The 15,537-nt window shown below is 54.0% G+C and overlaps 1 protein-coding gene across 1 annotated transcript in view; it reads left to right on the top strand.

Annotated features, from left to right (window-relative positions):
• The first annotated feature begins 267 nt into the window (after positions 1-267).
• The window catches only part of LOC144951401 (uncharacterized), a 46,828-nt gene continuing 31,558 nt past the window's right edge, over positions 268-15,537 (top strand). Inside the window, exon 1 of the mRNA XM_078881639.1 lies at positions 268-2,833. Coding sequence (XP_078737765.1) covers positions 268-2,833 — 2,566 coding nt within the window. The remainder of the gene's footprint in view (positions 2,834-15,537) is intronic.

The following is a 15,537-nucleotide window of genomic DNA, read 5'->3' as shown; positions in this document are numbered from 1 at the left end:
GGCACCGCTCCCTCTCGAGTCGCCCACGTGCGCCCTTGACGCCACGGAAGTTCCATGTTGTTCGTCCCGATAGAGAGAAACTTTGCGGCCGTCAGCAGCAATTCGGGCCTAGATCCGAAACGAATTGTTAACCCGGCAGAGTTAAACATCACGACGTGCGAACGTGTTTCTGCGGAGCAAACTCTTGAGTTTGGGGACGTCGTGAGAGAGTGAAACGCACGCGGACCTCGCATCGATGATGGTCTTGCGGATGCTGTCGCGACATCGATGAGAGTGGACACATCTCGAGACCTGGAGGCACAACGTCGCAGCGAAACGGCGAAGACCGTCGTGGTCGGGTGGGAGGAGGAGGAGGTGGAGGAGGTGGAGGAGGAGGAGGAGGTGGAGGAGGTGGAGGAGGAGGAGGAGGGGGAAGAGGAGGGGAAGAACGGCGAGGAAGTGGAGCAGAACGAGGGAATCGAACCCGGCCGCTACCAGCTCGGACCGGGTCCACTGCGCGAGTCCAACTTCGCGCTCGAGATTCTGCAGAACAGCCGCAATGCGTGGACGGAAGTGATCGGGCAGTTTTGCGCAGACCTGGAGTGTCCGTCTTGGAGAGAGGATTTCGGCGCCCCAGGGGGTGGCGAGGCGGCGGACGAGGTGGTTGAGGAGGAGGAACAGCGAGAGATCGACGAGGAGGAGGTGGAGGAGGGAGAAGTGGGGGGGCAGGTTGAGAAGCAGGGCTGGGAGGAGGTTGAAGAGGAGCAGGAGAGAGTCGTGGAGCAGCAGGAGGAGGAGGAGAGAGACGTGGAGCAGCAGGAGGAGGAGGAGAGAGACGTGAATCAGCAGCAGGAGGAGGAGGAGGAGAGAGACGTGAATCAGCAGCAGGAGGAGGAGGAGAGAGACGTGGAGCAGCAGCAGCAGGAGGAGGAGATCCGAACGGGAGTAGGAATGAGAGCAGAGCTCCTGAACAAGGGTGAGTCTGACACGGGCTCGTCGTCAGAGTCGTCGACTGGCAGCGTGACCGCGAGATGCCTCGGCCTTGAAGACGCGAGGCGGGGCGAGACCACCACCAGCATCATGGGAGGAGGTCTCAAGCAGCAGCAACAGGACGTGAGATTGAGGAGAAGTAGCTTCGAGCGGCAGCAACGCGGTGACCGGCGTCAGCTGCATCAGCAGACCGCACCTCGGCCGCGTCCTGCGAGTTTGTACAGCCACCCGGAGCTTGCGAGCGGCGCTCTGGGCCATTCCGGACTCCGCAGCATACCCGAGCCTCCGGCGAAGAGCCCCACGCCTCGACGTCCACGGAGCATTTGTTTCTCGGGAGCAAGCAGCCGGGCAGAGGGAGACCTCGCGAGGCACAGCACCTGTGCGACACCCGCCACTGATGCAGCCGCTGTCGGTGCTGCTGCTGCTGCTGGTGGTGCTGCTGCTGCTGGTGGTGCTGCTGCTGCTGCTGGTGCTGGTGGTGCTGGTGGTGCTGGTGGTGGTGCTGCTGCTGCTGCTGCTGGTGCTGGTGGTGCTGCTGGTGGTGGTGGCGACGATGTCGCAGCGCCAATTCGTCGTCACAGAGCCTCGTCTTTCACCGGTCAAATCGACGCAGAGATCCTGCGTCGTGGCAGCGCCGGTGGGGATGATGGCGCTGGTGCAGGCGCAGCGCAGAGGAGGAGGACCCGGCCCATGAGCCTGATGGTGGAGCCCACTACCAGGCCCGAAAAGCCTCCCGTCGACACGAGGAGAGAGGGCGCAGATCCGTGGAGGTTCGCGCGACGCCTCGTGGCTCTGAGCGCCAGCTTCAAGAAGGCGCGCGGAACCTCTGCGAGAGGACGCGGTGGTGGTGGTGGTGGTGGTGGTGGTGGTGGTGATGGTGGTGGTGATGGTGGACGTTGTGAAGAAGTTGCCACCTGCAGATCCCCAGGTCGTGTTGAGGAGCAACGGCCGAATGCGCACTCAACGCCTCTTCGTGATCATCGTGATGATGGATGTCACCACCAACACCACCACCACCATCATCACAATCACTCCCACCACTACAGCAGTAATGGAACCCTCAACAACGGAGAACAGCGCCAGAACTGTAGCAATCATCAGCAGCAGCAGCAGCAGGCTGGGGAGTGGAAGTTTGTGGGACTCATCAGGAAGAGTTTCAGCTTCCGACTCAAGGGCAGCGGTGGTGGTAGCGGCCGGCCCAGCAGGCCGCATGGCCCAAGCAGCCCGTGCGCCTCTCCTGTCCTCGGCAGGCGAATGTGGACAACGGCGGAGCCGAGGGCGGCCAACGGGAGCGCCTCGCACAACGGATTGGTCCCTCGCCAGACGGGCTGCGGAGGCGAAACGATCGCCGCCTCCGACATCACCTGCACGACCACCTCCTCCCCGTCATCATCATCGCCGCCGCCGCCGTCGTCGTCAGCATCGTCGGCATCGTCCTCGTTTCTTCAGCGGCGTTTCTCGCGGCGTTCCAGGGACCGCCAGGGCAGGAACAGGACCTGGGACGGCCACGAGATTGACGCGGTCTTGGGCAGCCCCGGCTCACTCGGCGCGACGCACCACGACGGGAGGATCAGGAGGCTGCTCAGCAGAATCTTCGTGCGTAAAGACGCAGATGGAACGACGACGACGGCGGCGGCTTGTGCGGCGGAAACCTCCTCGTCCTCGTCGGCAGCTTTAGCCGCCGCTGCTGCTGCTGCTGCTGCATCATCGTCACCCGGATCGCGGGCGGGTGGCCCGGCTGGAGAGGTCGGGGTCGACGTGACCCCGCGAGGTCACGCCGACCCGAGGCCCACTATCATCGTGGTGGTGCACGAAGGTGACCGAGGTGGTGTCAGCGAGACGGAGGTCACCTCTCCAGCCCACGGTGAGCGCCCGCCCCCCACCCTCTCCCCCGAGAGATGAAAACCTCTGTCGGGTTTTTCCGTTTTGTTTTTGGTGCCTTGCGCGTGCAGTTTTGGAAAAGAAAAGTCAAGAGGAGAGAAAAAAGTTATCGATTGTCGCGGCTTTTTTTTTTTTAATGTCGTGAGCCATTCCCACACGGCAGCTGAGTGGAGCAGTTCGCTCGTTTCTTCAGAACGTAGCGTGATCGTGTTTAGGTAGCTGAGTAGGGCAGTCCGCTCGCTCCACCAGGACGTAGCGTGGTTGTGTTGGGGTAGCTGAGTGGGGCAGTTCGCTCGCTCCACCAGAACGTAGCGTGGTTGTGTTGGGGTAGCTGAGTGGGGCAGTTCGCTCGCTCCACCAGGACGTAGCGTGGTTGTGTTGGGGTAGCTGAGTGGGGCAGTTCGCTCGCTCCACCAGAACGTAGCGTGGTTGTGTTGGGGTAGCTGAGTGGAGCAGCCCGCTGGTTCCTCCAGAACGTAGCGTGGTTGCGTTGGGGCAGTGTCATCGGTGATTGTTCTCACCTCCACCGGTCTGATCGGCCACGTGGTGCTGTTGTTGCCACGTGGTGCTGTTGTTGCGACGTGGTGCTGTTGTTGCCACGTGGTGCTGTTGTTGCCACGTGGTGCTGTTGTTGCCACGTGGTGCTGTTGTTGCCACGTGGTGCTGTTGTTGCCACGTGGTGCTGTTGTTGCCACGTGGTGCTGTTGTTGCCACGTGGTGCTGTTGTTGCCACGTGGTTGACAGTAGTCTGTTGTCGGGTGAGTATAGAGGGGGGGGGGGCAGGGATTTTTTTTTTTGAGTGCCAACATCACGAAGGGAGGGAATGCCCCCGTGTTCGCCGTGCCGCGTCTGTGCGGTGCCGACGCACGCGACGTTTCGGGCCATGATCCTTCGTAGCTGAGCGGTCGTTAAGGTATCGCACCTCCCGGTGATGAGCACGGCTGACTACGTACGGTGCGAAAGAAGTTCTTGCGTACGCACCGAACAATGATAACTTCGGATGTATTCATTGTTCTGAGGATCAACGTTCGAGATTGATTATAATCTGTGCTCCACCCCACCCCTATAATTCGTGAGCTATTTGGGGCCCCTAAACCCCTTTTGCGTTTGGTTTAATTTTGTCTAGCGCCACCACTGAGTGGGCGAGCGGGGGGAGCGGTGGCGCAGCGGTTAGCGCGCTGCCCCACGAACCCGGCCGTTCGCGGCCACCACCGAACATCTTGAACCGTTGCTCGGACCTCGCCTAGGTCGACTCGGCCCTCAAAGACGAGAGTTCTTGGCGCGTTCTGGGCAAACATCGGCACTGGGGATGCAAAGGCGGCCGGGCGCGGTGCTGGCAAACTCCACCAACCTTCACGTGCCGTTCCCGGCCTTTTTTTTTAATAGATGCTCGCGAACAGCACTTGCCCCAACACTCTGTTAAAGGCTATACGGGGGGTGGGGTCCCTTTGCGCATGTATGTGTATCATGATCAGCGTGAGTGAGTGAGCGAGCGAGCGTTTGTGTGGATAGAGGTCGGTGGGTGGGTGGACAGGGGGTTGATGGGTAGGGGATCAGTGGGTGGGTAGGGGTCAGTATGTTTGTTCACACTTGGGGGGAAATCTGATGAGCTATGAAGCAATTTTTAACAGAGGGTTGGTGGGTGGGTATGGGGTTGGTTTGGTGGGTGGGTGGGTATGGGGTTGGTTTGGTGGGTGGGTATGGGGTTGGTTTGGTGGGTGGGTATGGGGTTTGTTTGGTGGGTGGGTATGGGGTTGGTTTGGTGGGTGGGTATGGGGTTGGTTTGGTGGGTGGGTATGGGGTTGGTTTGGTGGGTGGGTGGGTATGGGGTTGGTTTGGTGGGTGGGTATGGGGTTGGTTTGGTGGGTGGGTATGGGGTTTGTTTGGTGGGTGGGTATGGGGTTGGTTTGGTGGGTGGGTATGGGGTTGGTTTGGTGGGTGGGTATGGGGTTGGTTTGGTGGGTGGGTGGGTATGGGGTTGGTTTGGTGGGTGGGTATGGGGTTGGTTTGGTGGGTGGGTATGGGGTTTGTTTGGTGGGTGGGTATGGGGTTGGTTTGGTGGGTGGGTATGGGGTTGGTTTGGTGGGTGGGTATGGGGTTGGTTTGGTGGGTGGGTATGGGGTTGGTTTGGTGGGTGGGTATGGGGTTGGTTTGGTGGGTGGGTATGGGGTTGGTTTGGTGGGTGGGTGGGTATGGGGTTGGTTTGGTGGGTGGGTATGGGGTTGGTTTGGTGGGTGGGTATGGGGTTTGTTTGGTGGGTGGGTATGGGGTTGGTTTGGTGGGTGGGTATGGGGTTGGTTTGGTGGGTGGGTATGGGGTTGGTTTGGTGGGTGGGTATGGGGTTGGTTTGGTGGGTGGGTATGGGGTTTGTTTGGTGGGTGGGTATGGGGTTGGTTTGGTGGGTGGGTATGGGGTTGGTTTGGTGGGTGGGTATGGGGTTGGTTTGGTGGGTGGGTATGGGGTTGGTTTGGTGGGTGGGTATGGGGTTTGTTTGGTGGGTGGGTATGGGGTTGGTTTGGTGGGTGGGTATGGGGTTGGTTTGGTGGGTGGGTATGGGGTTGGTTTGGTGGGTGGGTATGGGGTTGGTTTGGTGGGTGGGTATGGGGTTGGTTTGGTGGGTGGGTATGGGGTTGGTTTGGTGGGTGGGTATGGGGTTGGTTTGGTGGGTGGGTATGGGGTTGGTTTGGTGGGTGGGTATGGGTTGGTTTGGTGGGTGGGTATGGGGTTGGTTTGGTGGGTGGGTATGGGGTTGGTTTGGTGGGTGGGTATGGGGTTGGTTTGGTGGGTGGGTATGGGGTTGGTTTGGTGGGTGGGTATGGGGTTTGTTTGGTGGGTGGGTATGGGGTTGGTTTGGTGGGTGGGTATGGGGTTGGTTTGGTGGGTGGGTATGGGGTTGGTTTGGTGGGTGGGTATGGGGTTGGTTTGGTGGGTGGGTATGGGGTTGGTTTGGTGGGTGGGTATGGGGTTGGTTTGGTGGGTGGGTATGGGGTTGGTTTGGTGGGTGGGTATGGGGTTGGTTTGGTGGGTGGGTATGGGGTTGGTTTGGTGGGTGGGTATGGGGTTGGTTTGGTGGGTGGGTATGGGGTTGGTTTGGTGGGTGGGTATGGGGTTGGTTTGGTGGGTGGGTATGGGGTTGGTTTGGTGGGTGGGTATGGGGTTTGGTTTGGTGGGTGGGTATGGGGTTGGTTTGGTGGGTGGGTATGGGGTTGGTTTGGTGGGTGGGTATGGGGTTGGTTTGGTGGGTGGGTATGGGGTTGGTTTGGTGGGTGGGTATGGGGTTTGTTTGGTGGGTGGGTATGGGGTTGGTTTGGTGGGTGGGTATGGGGTTGGTTTGGTGGGTGGGTATGGGGTTGGTTTGGTGGGTGGGTATGGGGTTGGTTTGGTGGGTGGGTATGGGGTTGGTTTGGTGGGTGGGTATGGGGTTGGTTTGGTGGGTGGGTATGGGGTTGGTTTGGTGGGTGGGTATGGGGTTGGTTTGGTGGGTGGGTATGGGGTTGGTTTGGTGGGTGGGTATGGGGTTGGTTTGGTGGGTGGGTATGGGGTTTGTTTGGTGGGTGGGTATGGGGTTGGTTTGGTGGGTGGGTATGGGGTTGGTTTGGTGGGTGGGTATGGGGTTGGTTTGGTGGGTGGGTATGGGGTTGGTTTGGTGGGTGGGTATGGGGTTGGTTTGGTGGGTGGGTATGGGGTTGGTTTGGTGGGTGGGTATGGGGTTGGTTTGGTGGGTGGGTATGGGGTTGGTTTGGTGGGTGGGTATGGGGTTTGTTTGGTGGGTGGGTATGGGGTTGGTTTGGTGGGTGGGTATGGGGTTGGTTTGGTGGGTGGGTATGGGGTTGGTTTGGTGGGTGGGTATGGGGTTGGTTTGGTGGGTGGGTATGGGGTTGGTTTGGTGGGTGGGTATGGGGTTGGTTTGGTGGGTGGGGTATGGGGTTGGTTTGGTGGGTGGGTATGGGGTTGGTTTGGTGGGTGGGTATGGGGTTGGTTTGGTGGGTGGGTATGGGGTTGGTTTGGTGGGTGGGTATGGGGTTGGTTTGGTGGGTGGGTATGGGGTTGGTTGGGTGGGTGGGTATGGGGTTGGTTTGGTGGGTGGGTATGGGGTTGGTTTGGTGGGTGGGTATGGGGTTGGTAGGGTGGGTGGGTATGGGGTTGGTTTGGTGGGTGGGTATGGGGTTGGTTTGGTGGGTGGGTATGGGGTTTGTATGCATATTGTTTGGATCTTTCGGTAAAGTCACTTCGATAGGAAAATAAAATGAAAATAAAGTGAATAAAATAGCACGACGTTTCGATCGCAACACAAGCGGTCGTCATCATTTATTCACTTCATTTTTTTATATCTGCGTGACTTTACCGAAAGAACCAAAGAATATGCATTCCTGCAGTCACGGAAGTTTCAACTAAAACTCGAAGCTTGTGTGTTGAAGTTATTTCGCACTGTATGGAGCCAACCGTGCTAATCGGAGCTGCCGGGGGAAGGGTGCGGGGTTGGTGGGTGTGTGGGTGGGTGTCTGGGTGGGTGTGTGGGTGGGTGGGTGTGTGGGTGGGTTGGTGTGTGGGTGGGTGGGTTAGTGTGGGTTGGTGGGTGTGTGGGTGTGTGTGTGTGTGTGGGTGGGTGGGTGTGTGGGTGGGTGTGTGGGTGGGTGGGTGTGTGGGTGGGTTAGTGTGGGTTGGTGGGTGTGTGGGTGTGTGTGTGGGTGGGTGGGTGTCTGGGTGGGTGTGTGGGTGGGTGGGTGTGTGGGTGGGTTGGTGTGTGGGTGGGTGGGTTAGTGTGGGTTGGTGGGTGTGTGGGTGTGTGTGTGGGTGGGTGGGTGTGTGGGTGGGTGTGTGGGTGGGTGGGTGTGTGGGTGGGTGTGTGGGTGGGTGGGTGTGTGGGTGGGTTGGTGTGTGGGTGGGTGGGTTAGTGTGGGTTGGTGGGTGTGTGGGTGGGTGGGTGGGTTGGTGTGTGGGTTGGTGTGTGGGTTGGTGTGTGGGTGGGTGGGTTGGTGGGTGGGTTAGTGTGTGGGTTGGTGTGTGGGTTGGTGTGTGGGTGGGTGTGTGTGTGGGTGGGTGGGTGTGTGGGTGGGTGGGTGTGTGGGTGGGTGTGTGGGTGGGTGGGTTGGTGTGTGGGTTGGTGTGTGGGTGGGTGGGTGTGTGGGTTGGTGTGTGGGTGGGTGGGTGGATTGGTGTGTGGGTGGGTGGGTGTGTGGGTGGGTGGGTGCGGGGTTGGTGGGTGTGTGGGTGGGTGTGTGGATGTGTGGGTGTGTCTGTGGGTGTGTGGGTGGGTGTGTGGGTGTGTGGGTGGGTGCGGGGTTGGTGGGTGTGTGTGTGGGTGGGTGGGTGCGGGGTTGGTGGGTGTGTCTGTGGGTGTGTGGGTGGGTTGGTGTGTGTGTGGGTGTGTGGGTGCGGGGTGTGTGGGTGGGTTGGTGTGTGGGTGGGTGCGGGGTTGGTGGGTGGGTGGGTGTGTGGGTGGGTGTGTGGGTGGGTGCGGGGTTGGTGGGTGGGTTGGTGTGTGGGTGGGTGGGTGTGTGGGTGGATGTGTGGGTGTGTAGGTGGGTGTGTGGGTGGGTGCGGGGTTGGTGTGTGGGTGGGTGGGTGTCAGGTCATAATGTCCGTGTCGGGAACACCGCAGCCGACACAGCTGGGATTCGGCACGCCGTGTCACGCCGTGCCACGCTGTGGACAGCGTTGCCACGAGACGGTGAATCCAGTCGGAAACGTCGCACGGAGAATAGCGTGGCGCTTGCTGTGGTGAGGTGTGGTGAGCGGCGGTGTGGTGAGTGGAGTTGTGGCAAGAATGGTGAGCGGCGGTGTGGTGAGCGGCGGTGTGGTGAGTGCGATGCGCGGAGGTGCGGTGAGCGGTTCGATTTTCCGAGTTCGGAGTCTTTAGAAAGGGGGGGGGGGGTGATGAACGAGGACGTGTTTTGAATGTGTGCGGTCACTGAGCCAGTACACGTGAGCGACCTGGGTTCAACCCCTGAGGCTCTGGGTGTGCCTCTCTCTCTCTCTCTCTGAGAGGTTGAAGCGATCCAACTGTTTCAAGTGTGTTTCTTTTGGTTGAACACGTCCGCTTTCGCGACCAATATCATCCGTAAATCCTACGCGCTCTAACCACCTCTCTCCCCCCAAAAACCTCTTTATATATTTATTTTAACCGTGCTGGGTTTCAACTCCAGACAGACTTGGGTGGGGGTGGGTGGGGGGCAGGGGGTGGTCATCAACCAAATGTGACAGCAACAACAGAGTACAGCAATTTCGATTTAAAGCTTTCGTGACTGCAGGGATTCATCTTCTTGGTTCTTTCGGTAAAGTCACGTAGAATGGAAATAATAAAATAATAAAAATAAAACATTATAAAATAATATACAATTATTTAAATACTATTTTATTATGTTGTATTTTTATTATTTTATTATTTCCATTCTACGTGACTTTACCGAAAGAACCAAGAGGAAGAGTACAGCAAATGAAGCGACTACATTAACCCCCTTCTCAAGGTTAGTTCAGATCTGCAGTCTCTGCCTCCCCCTTTGTGTGCGTAACTTCGATTCCGGGGGGCTGAGCGGGCGGGGGGGGGGCTGAGCGTGGGGGGGGCTGAGCGGGGGGGGGGGGGCTGAGCGGGGGGGGGGGGCTGAGCGGGGGAGGGCTGAGCGTGGGGGGGGGCTGAGCGGGGGGGGGGCTGAGCGGGGGGGGGGGCTGAGCGTGGGGGGGGGGCTGAGCGGGGGGGGGGGGGCTGAGCGTGGGGGGGGGCTGAGCGGGGGGGGGGGCTGAGCGGGGGGGGGCGGCTGAGCGGGGGAGGGCTGAGCGTGGGGGGGGGCTGAGCGGGGGGGGGGGGCTGAGCGGGGGAGGGCTGAGCGGGGGGGGTGAGCGGTGGATTGCCGGTGTCCGTGTGCCACGGTTTGAAAATGCCCTTCTGCTTGGAACCACGTGCATCCCGACGATGCCGCGGGGCTTTTAAGTCTCGACTTGAAACCCGCATCTCCTTGAAGTCGGCTTAGTCCGACTTAGCTCCTCCGTCTCCCTGGGCCTTTCCTGGTCCTCATTCTGACAAGGCTCCTTGTAAATGCATGTGCATCATTAATAACACTGGTAAAAAAATAATAATTTCTGGCCTGGACTTTTGCAGCTGTTCTAGACTTATTTCAGGGTGCTGATTCCAAATCTGATCTCAGATTTGGTCTTTCACATCTCATTTTTATGCTATCGGCAAACCCCATTTTCATTGATTTTACCCGAAATTAACTCTGTCACTTATGATTGCAAGTTGTTGCGAGTCAGTGACTGCTTTAGTGTTAAAATATGATGCTGTATTTTTAGGATAGTGTGTTTATAATATCATTTTATGTAGATATCCACATTTATTTAATATTTTTCTTCTGCAGTTTTTATTGAAAATGCAATATTTGATATCTCAAAAACCTGATGTGATAGACAAAAACTGATGTCAGATTTGGAATCAGCACCCCAAAATTACCTTCTAACCGTTGGAATACCTTATGCCAGAAAAAGTGTGTTGACCAGTGTTATCATGATGATGTTCATTGTGAATCTGAGCGAAAGCAATCGCGTCGTACGATGATATTGCGTTAACAAGACCGCCATAAATGACGTCACGTCCATAAATGACGTCACGCACCTAGAGGGAGGGGGGGGGGGTCAGACATTTGTGACGATGTGTGACGATGGGGGGGGGGGGGTTGAGAAATGTGACGTCAAATCAAGATGTTCAACTTTAAATAAATATCGACAACACGTTCTACTTAATTATATAGACTTTAATAAATGTTTTCTCCTACAACATCAGAGTGCAGCGCCACATTAAATACGCACTACAATGACAATAGTTTAAAGCGATTTGAAGCATGTTTTATTTGGGGGGGGGGCAGAGCTTTGTGACGTCATATTTGAGTGGGGGGGGGGTCTGACTTTTTGTAACGCCGTGTGACGAAGGGGGGGGGGGGTAAAAAATCGTCCAAAATCGCGTGACGTCATTTATGGCCGGCACCTAAATTGTAACTCCCGTGCAGCAAAAGTTGGCTCGGGCAAACTGTGTGTTTACATCGACCTGAGCGCGATTACAGAGCGAGTTAGGGAAACAATACGCGGATTATACGTTTACTGTTGCACCGGTGTAACGATATCATTGCCCTACTACTGCTGTACTGCTATAGGCGTGCGCGTGTGTGCGTCGGGAAACTTAGCCCCCTGCGCCTTCAAGGACCTGAGTTCAACCGCTGTCACGAGGAGTCTTGAAGGAGTCGTTTAGAAGAAAGAGGAGGACGATGATGATGATGACGATGATGATGATGATGATGACGACGACGACGACGACGATGATGATGATGATGACGACGATGATGATGCCGACGACGACGATGACGACGATGATGATGATGACGACGACGACGATGATGATGACGATGATGACGATGATGAATGCGAGTCGTGACAACACGCACACCTGAGAAACCTCGGTTCAATTCCTGGTTGACTCTCACGGGGATTCTAGATTTGAAGCTTTCGTGACTGCAAGGATTCATATTCTTAGGTTTTTTTCGGTGAAGTCACGTAGGTAAAACATTTAAATTAATAAAAGTAAAATAAAAATAAAATAAAAATCACGACGTTTCGGAGGCAACACAAGCTTGTCACAACGTTTCGGAGGCAACACACGTCGTGATTTTTATTTTATTTTTATTTTACTTTTATTAAGCTTGTGTTGCCTCCGAAACGTCGTGATTTTTATTTTATTTTTATTTTACTTTTATTAATTTTCATTTTTTACCTACGTGACTTTACCGAAAACGTCGTGATTTTTATTTTATTTTTATTTTACTTTTATCAATTTTAATTTTTTACCTACGTGACTTTACCGAAAAAACCTAAGAATATCTCACGGGGATTATGGGTGCTAAGGGGGTAAATGCGCCAGCACCTAATAGGAACCTGGGTTCGATCCCTGGTGGCTTGCTGCATCTCAGGAGCATGACGAGTGTTTGGTGTTTCTCAGCCGGCACGCCTGCTATGCTGGATTCGAGCCCTGTGGGCAGCTGTATCTCAGGAAGACGAAGAAGTGTGGTGGTGGCTGTTGTTGGCGTCTGAACCAGCACTCTCAAGACCACCCTGGGTTCAAGCCCTGGGGCTGGGATTTTGGAGAAGGGTGGAGGGGGAGAGGCGTGAGTGGTGGTGCAGCTGTTTGCACACCGCACCACAATCACGGCCATGGCTCATAACAGTGGCGAGTTGTGTCCGCACTTGTCCTGGGCCTCCAACTACTGTAATTGGGTATCCGGTGCGGTGTGTAATAAACATCGACGCTAGGGAGACAAAGGCGGCCTGGCGTGGTGCTGGCCACCCAGCCCCTCGTGTGCCGTGCCGGCCTTCATAGGCGCTCGCTAACTGCACTTGCCCCAGCAGTCTGTTAAAGGCTATACGGGAGATCTTTATCTTTTGGTGATGGTGATAGATGTGGTTGTGCTAGTCGTGGTGGTTGTGATGGTGCTGGTGCTGATGGTGGTGCTTAGGATCGTAATGATAGTGATGTTGGTGATAGTTGCATGTTACATGTGTGTGGGCCACCCACCCCCTCGTGTACCGTGCCGGCCTTCATAGGTGCTGCTCGCTAACAGCACTTGCCCCAAAAGTCTGTTAAGGCTACACGAGGGATCTTTGTCTTTCGGTGATGGTGATAGTTGTGCAAGTTGTGACGATGGTGGCAATGGTGTTGATAGTGCTGATGATCGTAATGAATTGTGGTGGTTGGTGATAGTCGCTGTGCGAGTCGTGATGATGATGACGGTGGTGGCAGCGGCGATGTTGATGTCGCGTGTAGTATGGATGCCACTCGAGTTGACGAGTGCTGGCGATCGATGAGGTTGAAGAGGGGGGTGGCGGTGGTGGTGGTGACACCGGCTGTGAGATCAGGGGGGGGGACACGTGATCGCGTGCCGAATCCGGGTTGAGAAGTGGTATCGTTATCTACTGTACTTTATAGGGCATCGGATTCCTCCAGTGTCAATGAATAATCTGATTCTGATATCAGCCCTGTCATAATCATCATCAGCAGTGTCATCACCGTCATCGGTAACACCATCAACAGGACAGTATTAATCATCATAAATCAAATAATTAGTATTCAGCATAATCATCGTCATCAGCAGCAGCCACAGCATCAACATGATAATCAATCGTCATCATTATCATCACTTATCCGCCCTGGTCAATGATCCACCCCTACACCCAGTGACCAAATATAATAAAAAAAAATCTGGGTGAAAGAAAATCCACTACACATACACTGGTGGGGTGGCGGGGACGCACTTAACGCTCCACACAGATAGATTCAATAATTCCACTGCTGTGTCTACCATCTCTCAGCCTGCCAACCTCACAACCCAAGCCCCCAAACTTCTATTTTGCTGCTGATGCTGCTGATGCTGTTGCTGATGCTGGTGCTGCTGATGCTGCTTCTGCTTAGCTTCCGAGATTCGGACGAGATTGGGCACATTCTGGTCCATAAACCTGGCCGTCACACGTGTGTGTGTGTGGTTTTAAAAATAGTTCAAGCATTTACACACCACTCAGCTCCCCGCGGCTTGTCTGATGCCTATCTCAGGGGGCAGGCTGGGATCGAGCGAGTGATATACACGCTCGGAGTGGGGCCTGCCTGATGTAACACGGGCGAGAGATGCTCACTGCCTCGCCTGCTATACACAGGCGAGGTAGTAATGCAATGTTGAACTTCTTTCGCGCCGTACTTAGCTAACCGTGCCAATCGGAGGCGCGGCAAAAAGGGGCAACAAACTGAGCGCACGCAAAAAAAACAAAACGCTTCTCAAGAAATTCGATTTCAATTTATATTTGAAAAGTTGACGGTTCATGCTCGGAAGGGAAGAGCGTTCCAGACGGCCGCGGAAGCGGATCTGGAAGCGCCGAGCGATGCGGTGATTACCGCCTTCGATCGATGGCTCGGCAGCCAACAGACGCTGCTGCTGCTGCTGCGACGAGTATCGTGTCACGTGACGATGCTTCATGCTGCCACGACGAGATGAGCAGCGAGGCATTGTGGTTCATTTGTGGCAAGCGCCTTGTGTGTGTGCGCGCGCACGGGCGCGTGTGTGTGTATGTGTAATGCAAGGCCGTAGCCATGGAGTCAACATTGGGGGGGACCAAATCTTCCAGGGTGTCTGGGGGTCCCAACCCAGAAAAAAATATCTAAATTAGAAAACTCATTTCCTGCCTAAAATGTTTAAAAAATTCACTCACACATGGGATGGACTTTTTATTTATTTTTTACAATGTCTAATAGTGTATTGTATTACATTGCTCTGTTTTATTTTACCATTTATTGTTTCATTGTATGTAATGGCAGAGATTACGGATTCATAAAGTACAGTGAGGGAAAAAAGTATTTGATCCCCTGCTGATTTTGTACGTTTGCCCACTGACAAAGAAATGATCAGTCTATAATTTTAATGGTAGGTTTATTTGAACAGTTAGAGACAGAATAACAACAACAAAATCCAGAAAAACGCATGTCAAAAATGTTATAGATTGATTTGCATTTTAATGAGGGAAATAAGTATTTGACCCCCTCTCAATCAGAAAGATTTTTGGCTCCCAGGTGTCTTTTATACAGGTAACGAGCTGAGATTAGGAGCACACTCTTAAAGGGAGTGCTCCTAATCTCAGCTTGTTACCTGTATAAAAGCACCAACATATAATAATCGGGGTTTTTCCCCTTTTTGTCTGGCAACAAAACTGAAACCTTTTTACGAGGAATCGTGTCTGCATTAACCACAATACTTGTGGTCAAAATGCAAACAAAAAACGCCTTTTGGCGTCCTCTGGTCTAGCACCAATTAACACGCGGCTCTGGTGTGGACCAATCAGTTTCAAGGACAATGCATATATGATCAGAGTGTGGTTTTTTGTTTGCATTTTGACCAACCCACAAGAATTGTGGTTAATGCAGACACGATTCCTCGTAAAAAGGTTTAAGTTTTGTTGCCAGAAAAAAGGGGAAAACCCCTATTATTATTATACTTTGGTACTGGCAAAAGTAGGTCTAATGATTGAGATGCTCACCCCGAGCCCTCATTACTTTGATGGTGGCCTTGTCTTTGAGCTGTACGCCTTTTGGCGTCCTCTGGTCGAGCACCAATTGGGTCGAGTCTCAAAGAAAGCCGTCCCTTGGTGTGGACCAATCAGTTTCAAGGACAATGCATATATTATACTGGTCAACAAACAAAAAAACTATTTTTTTCTGGCCTGGACTTTTGCAGCTGTTTTAGACTAATTTCAGGGTGGTGATTCCAAATCTGATCTCAGATTTGCTCTATCACATCTCATTTTTATGCTATCGGCATACCCCATTTTCATTTATTTTACCCTAAATTAACTCTGTCACTTATGATTGCAAGTTGTTGCGAGTCAGTGACTGCTTTAGTGTTAAAACATGGTGTTGTAGGATAGTGTTTATAATATAATTTTATGTTGATATCCACATTTATTTAATATTTTTCTTCTGCAGTTTTTATTGAAAATGCAATATTTGATATCTCAAAAACCTGATGTGATAGACAAAAACTGATGCCAGATTTGGAATCAGCACCCCAAAATTACCTTAAAACAGTTGGAATACCTTATGCCAGAAAAAGTGTGTTGACCAGCGTTATCATAGCGTGTTTTTGTTTGCATTTTGACTGCAAGTATTGT

The sequence above is a fragment of the Lampetra fluviatilis genome, chromosome 62 (genome assembly GCF_964198595.1).
Source record: "Lampetra fluviatilis chromosome 62, kcLamFluv1.1, whole genome shotgun sequence".
NCBI classification, from domain to species: Eukaryota; Metazoa; Chordata; class Hyperoartia; order Petromyzontiformes; family Petromyzontidae; genus Lampetra; species Lampetra fluviatilis.
This window is presented reverse-complemented; position numbering and strand designations above follow the sequence as displayed.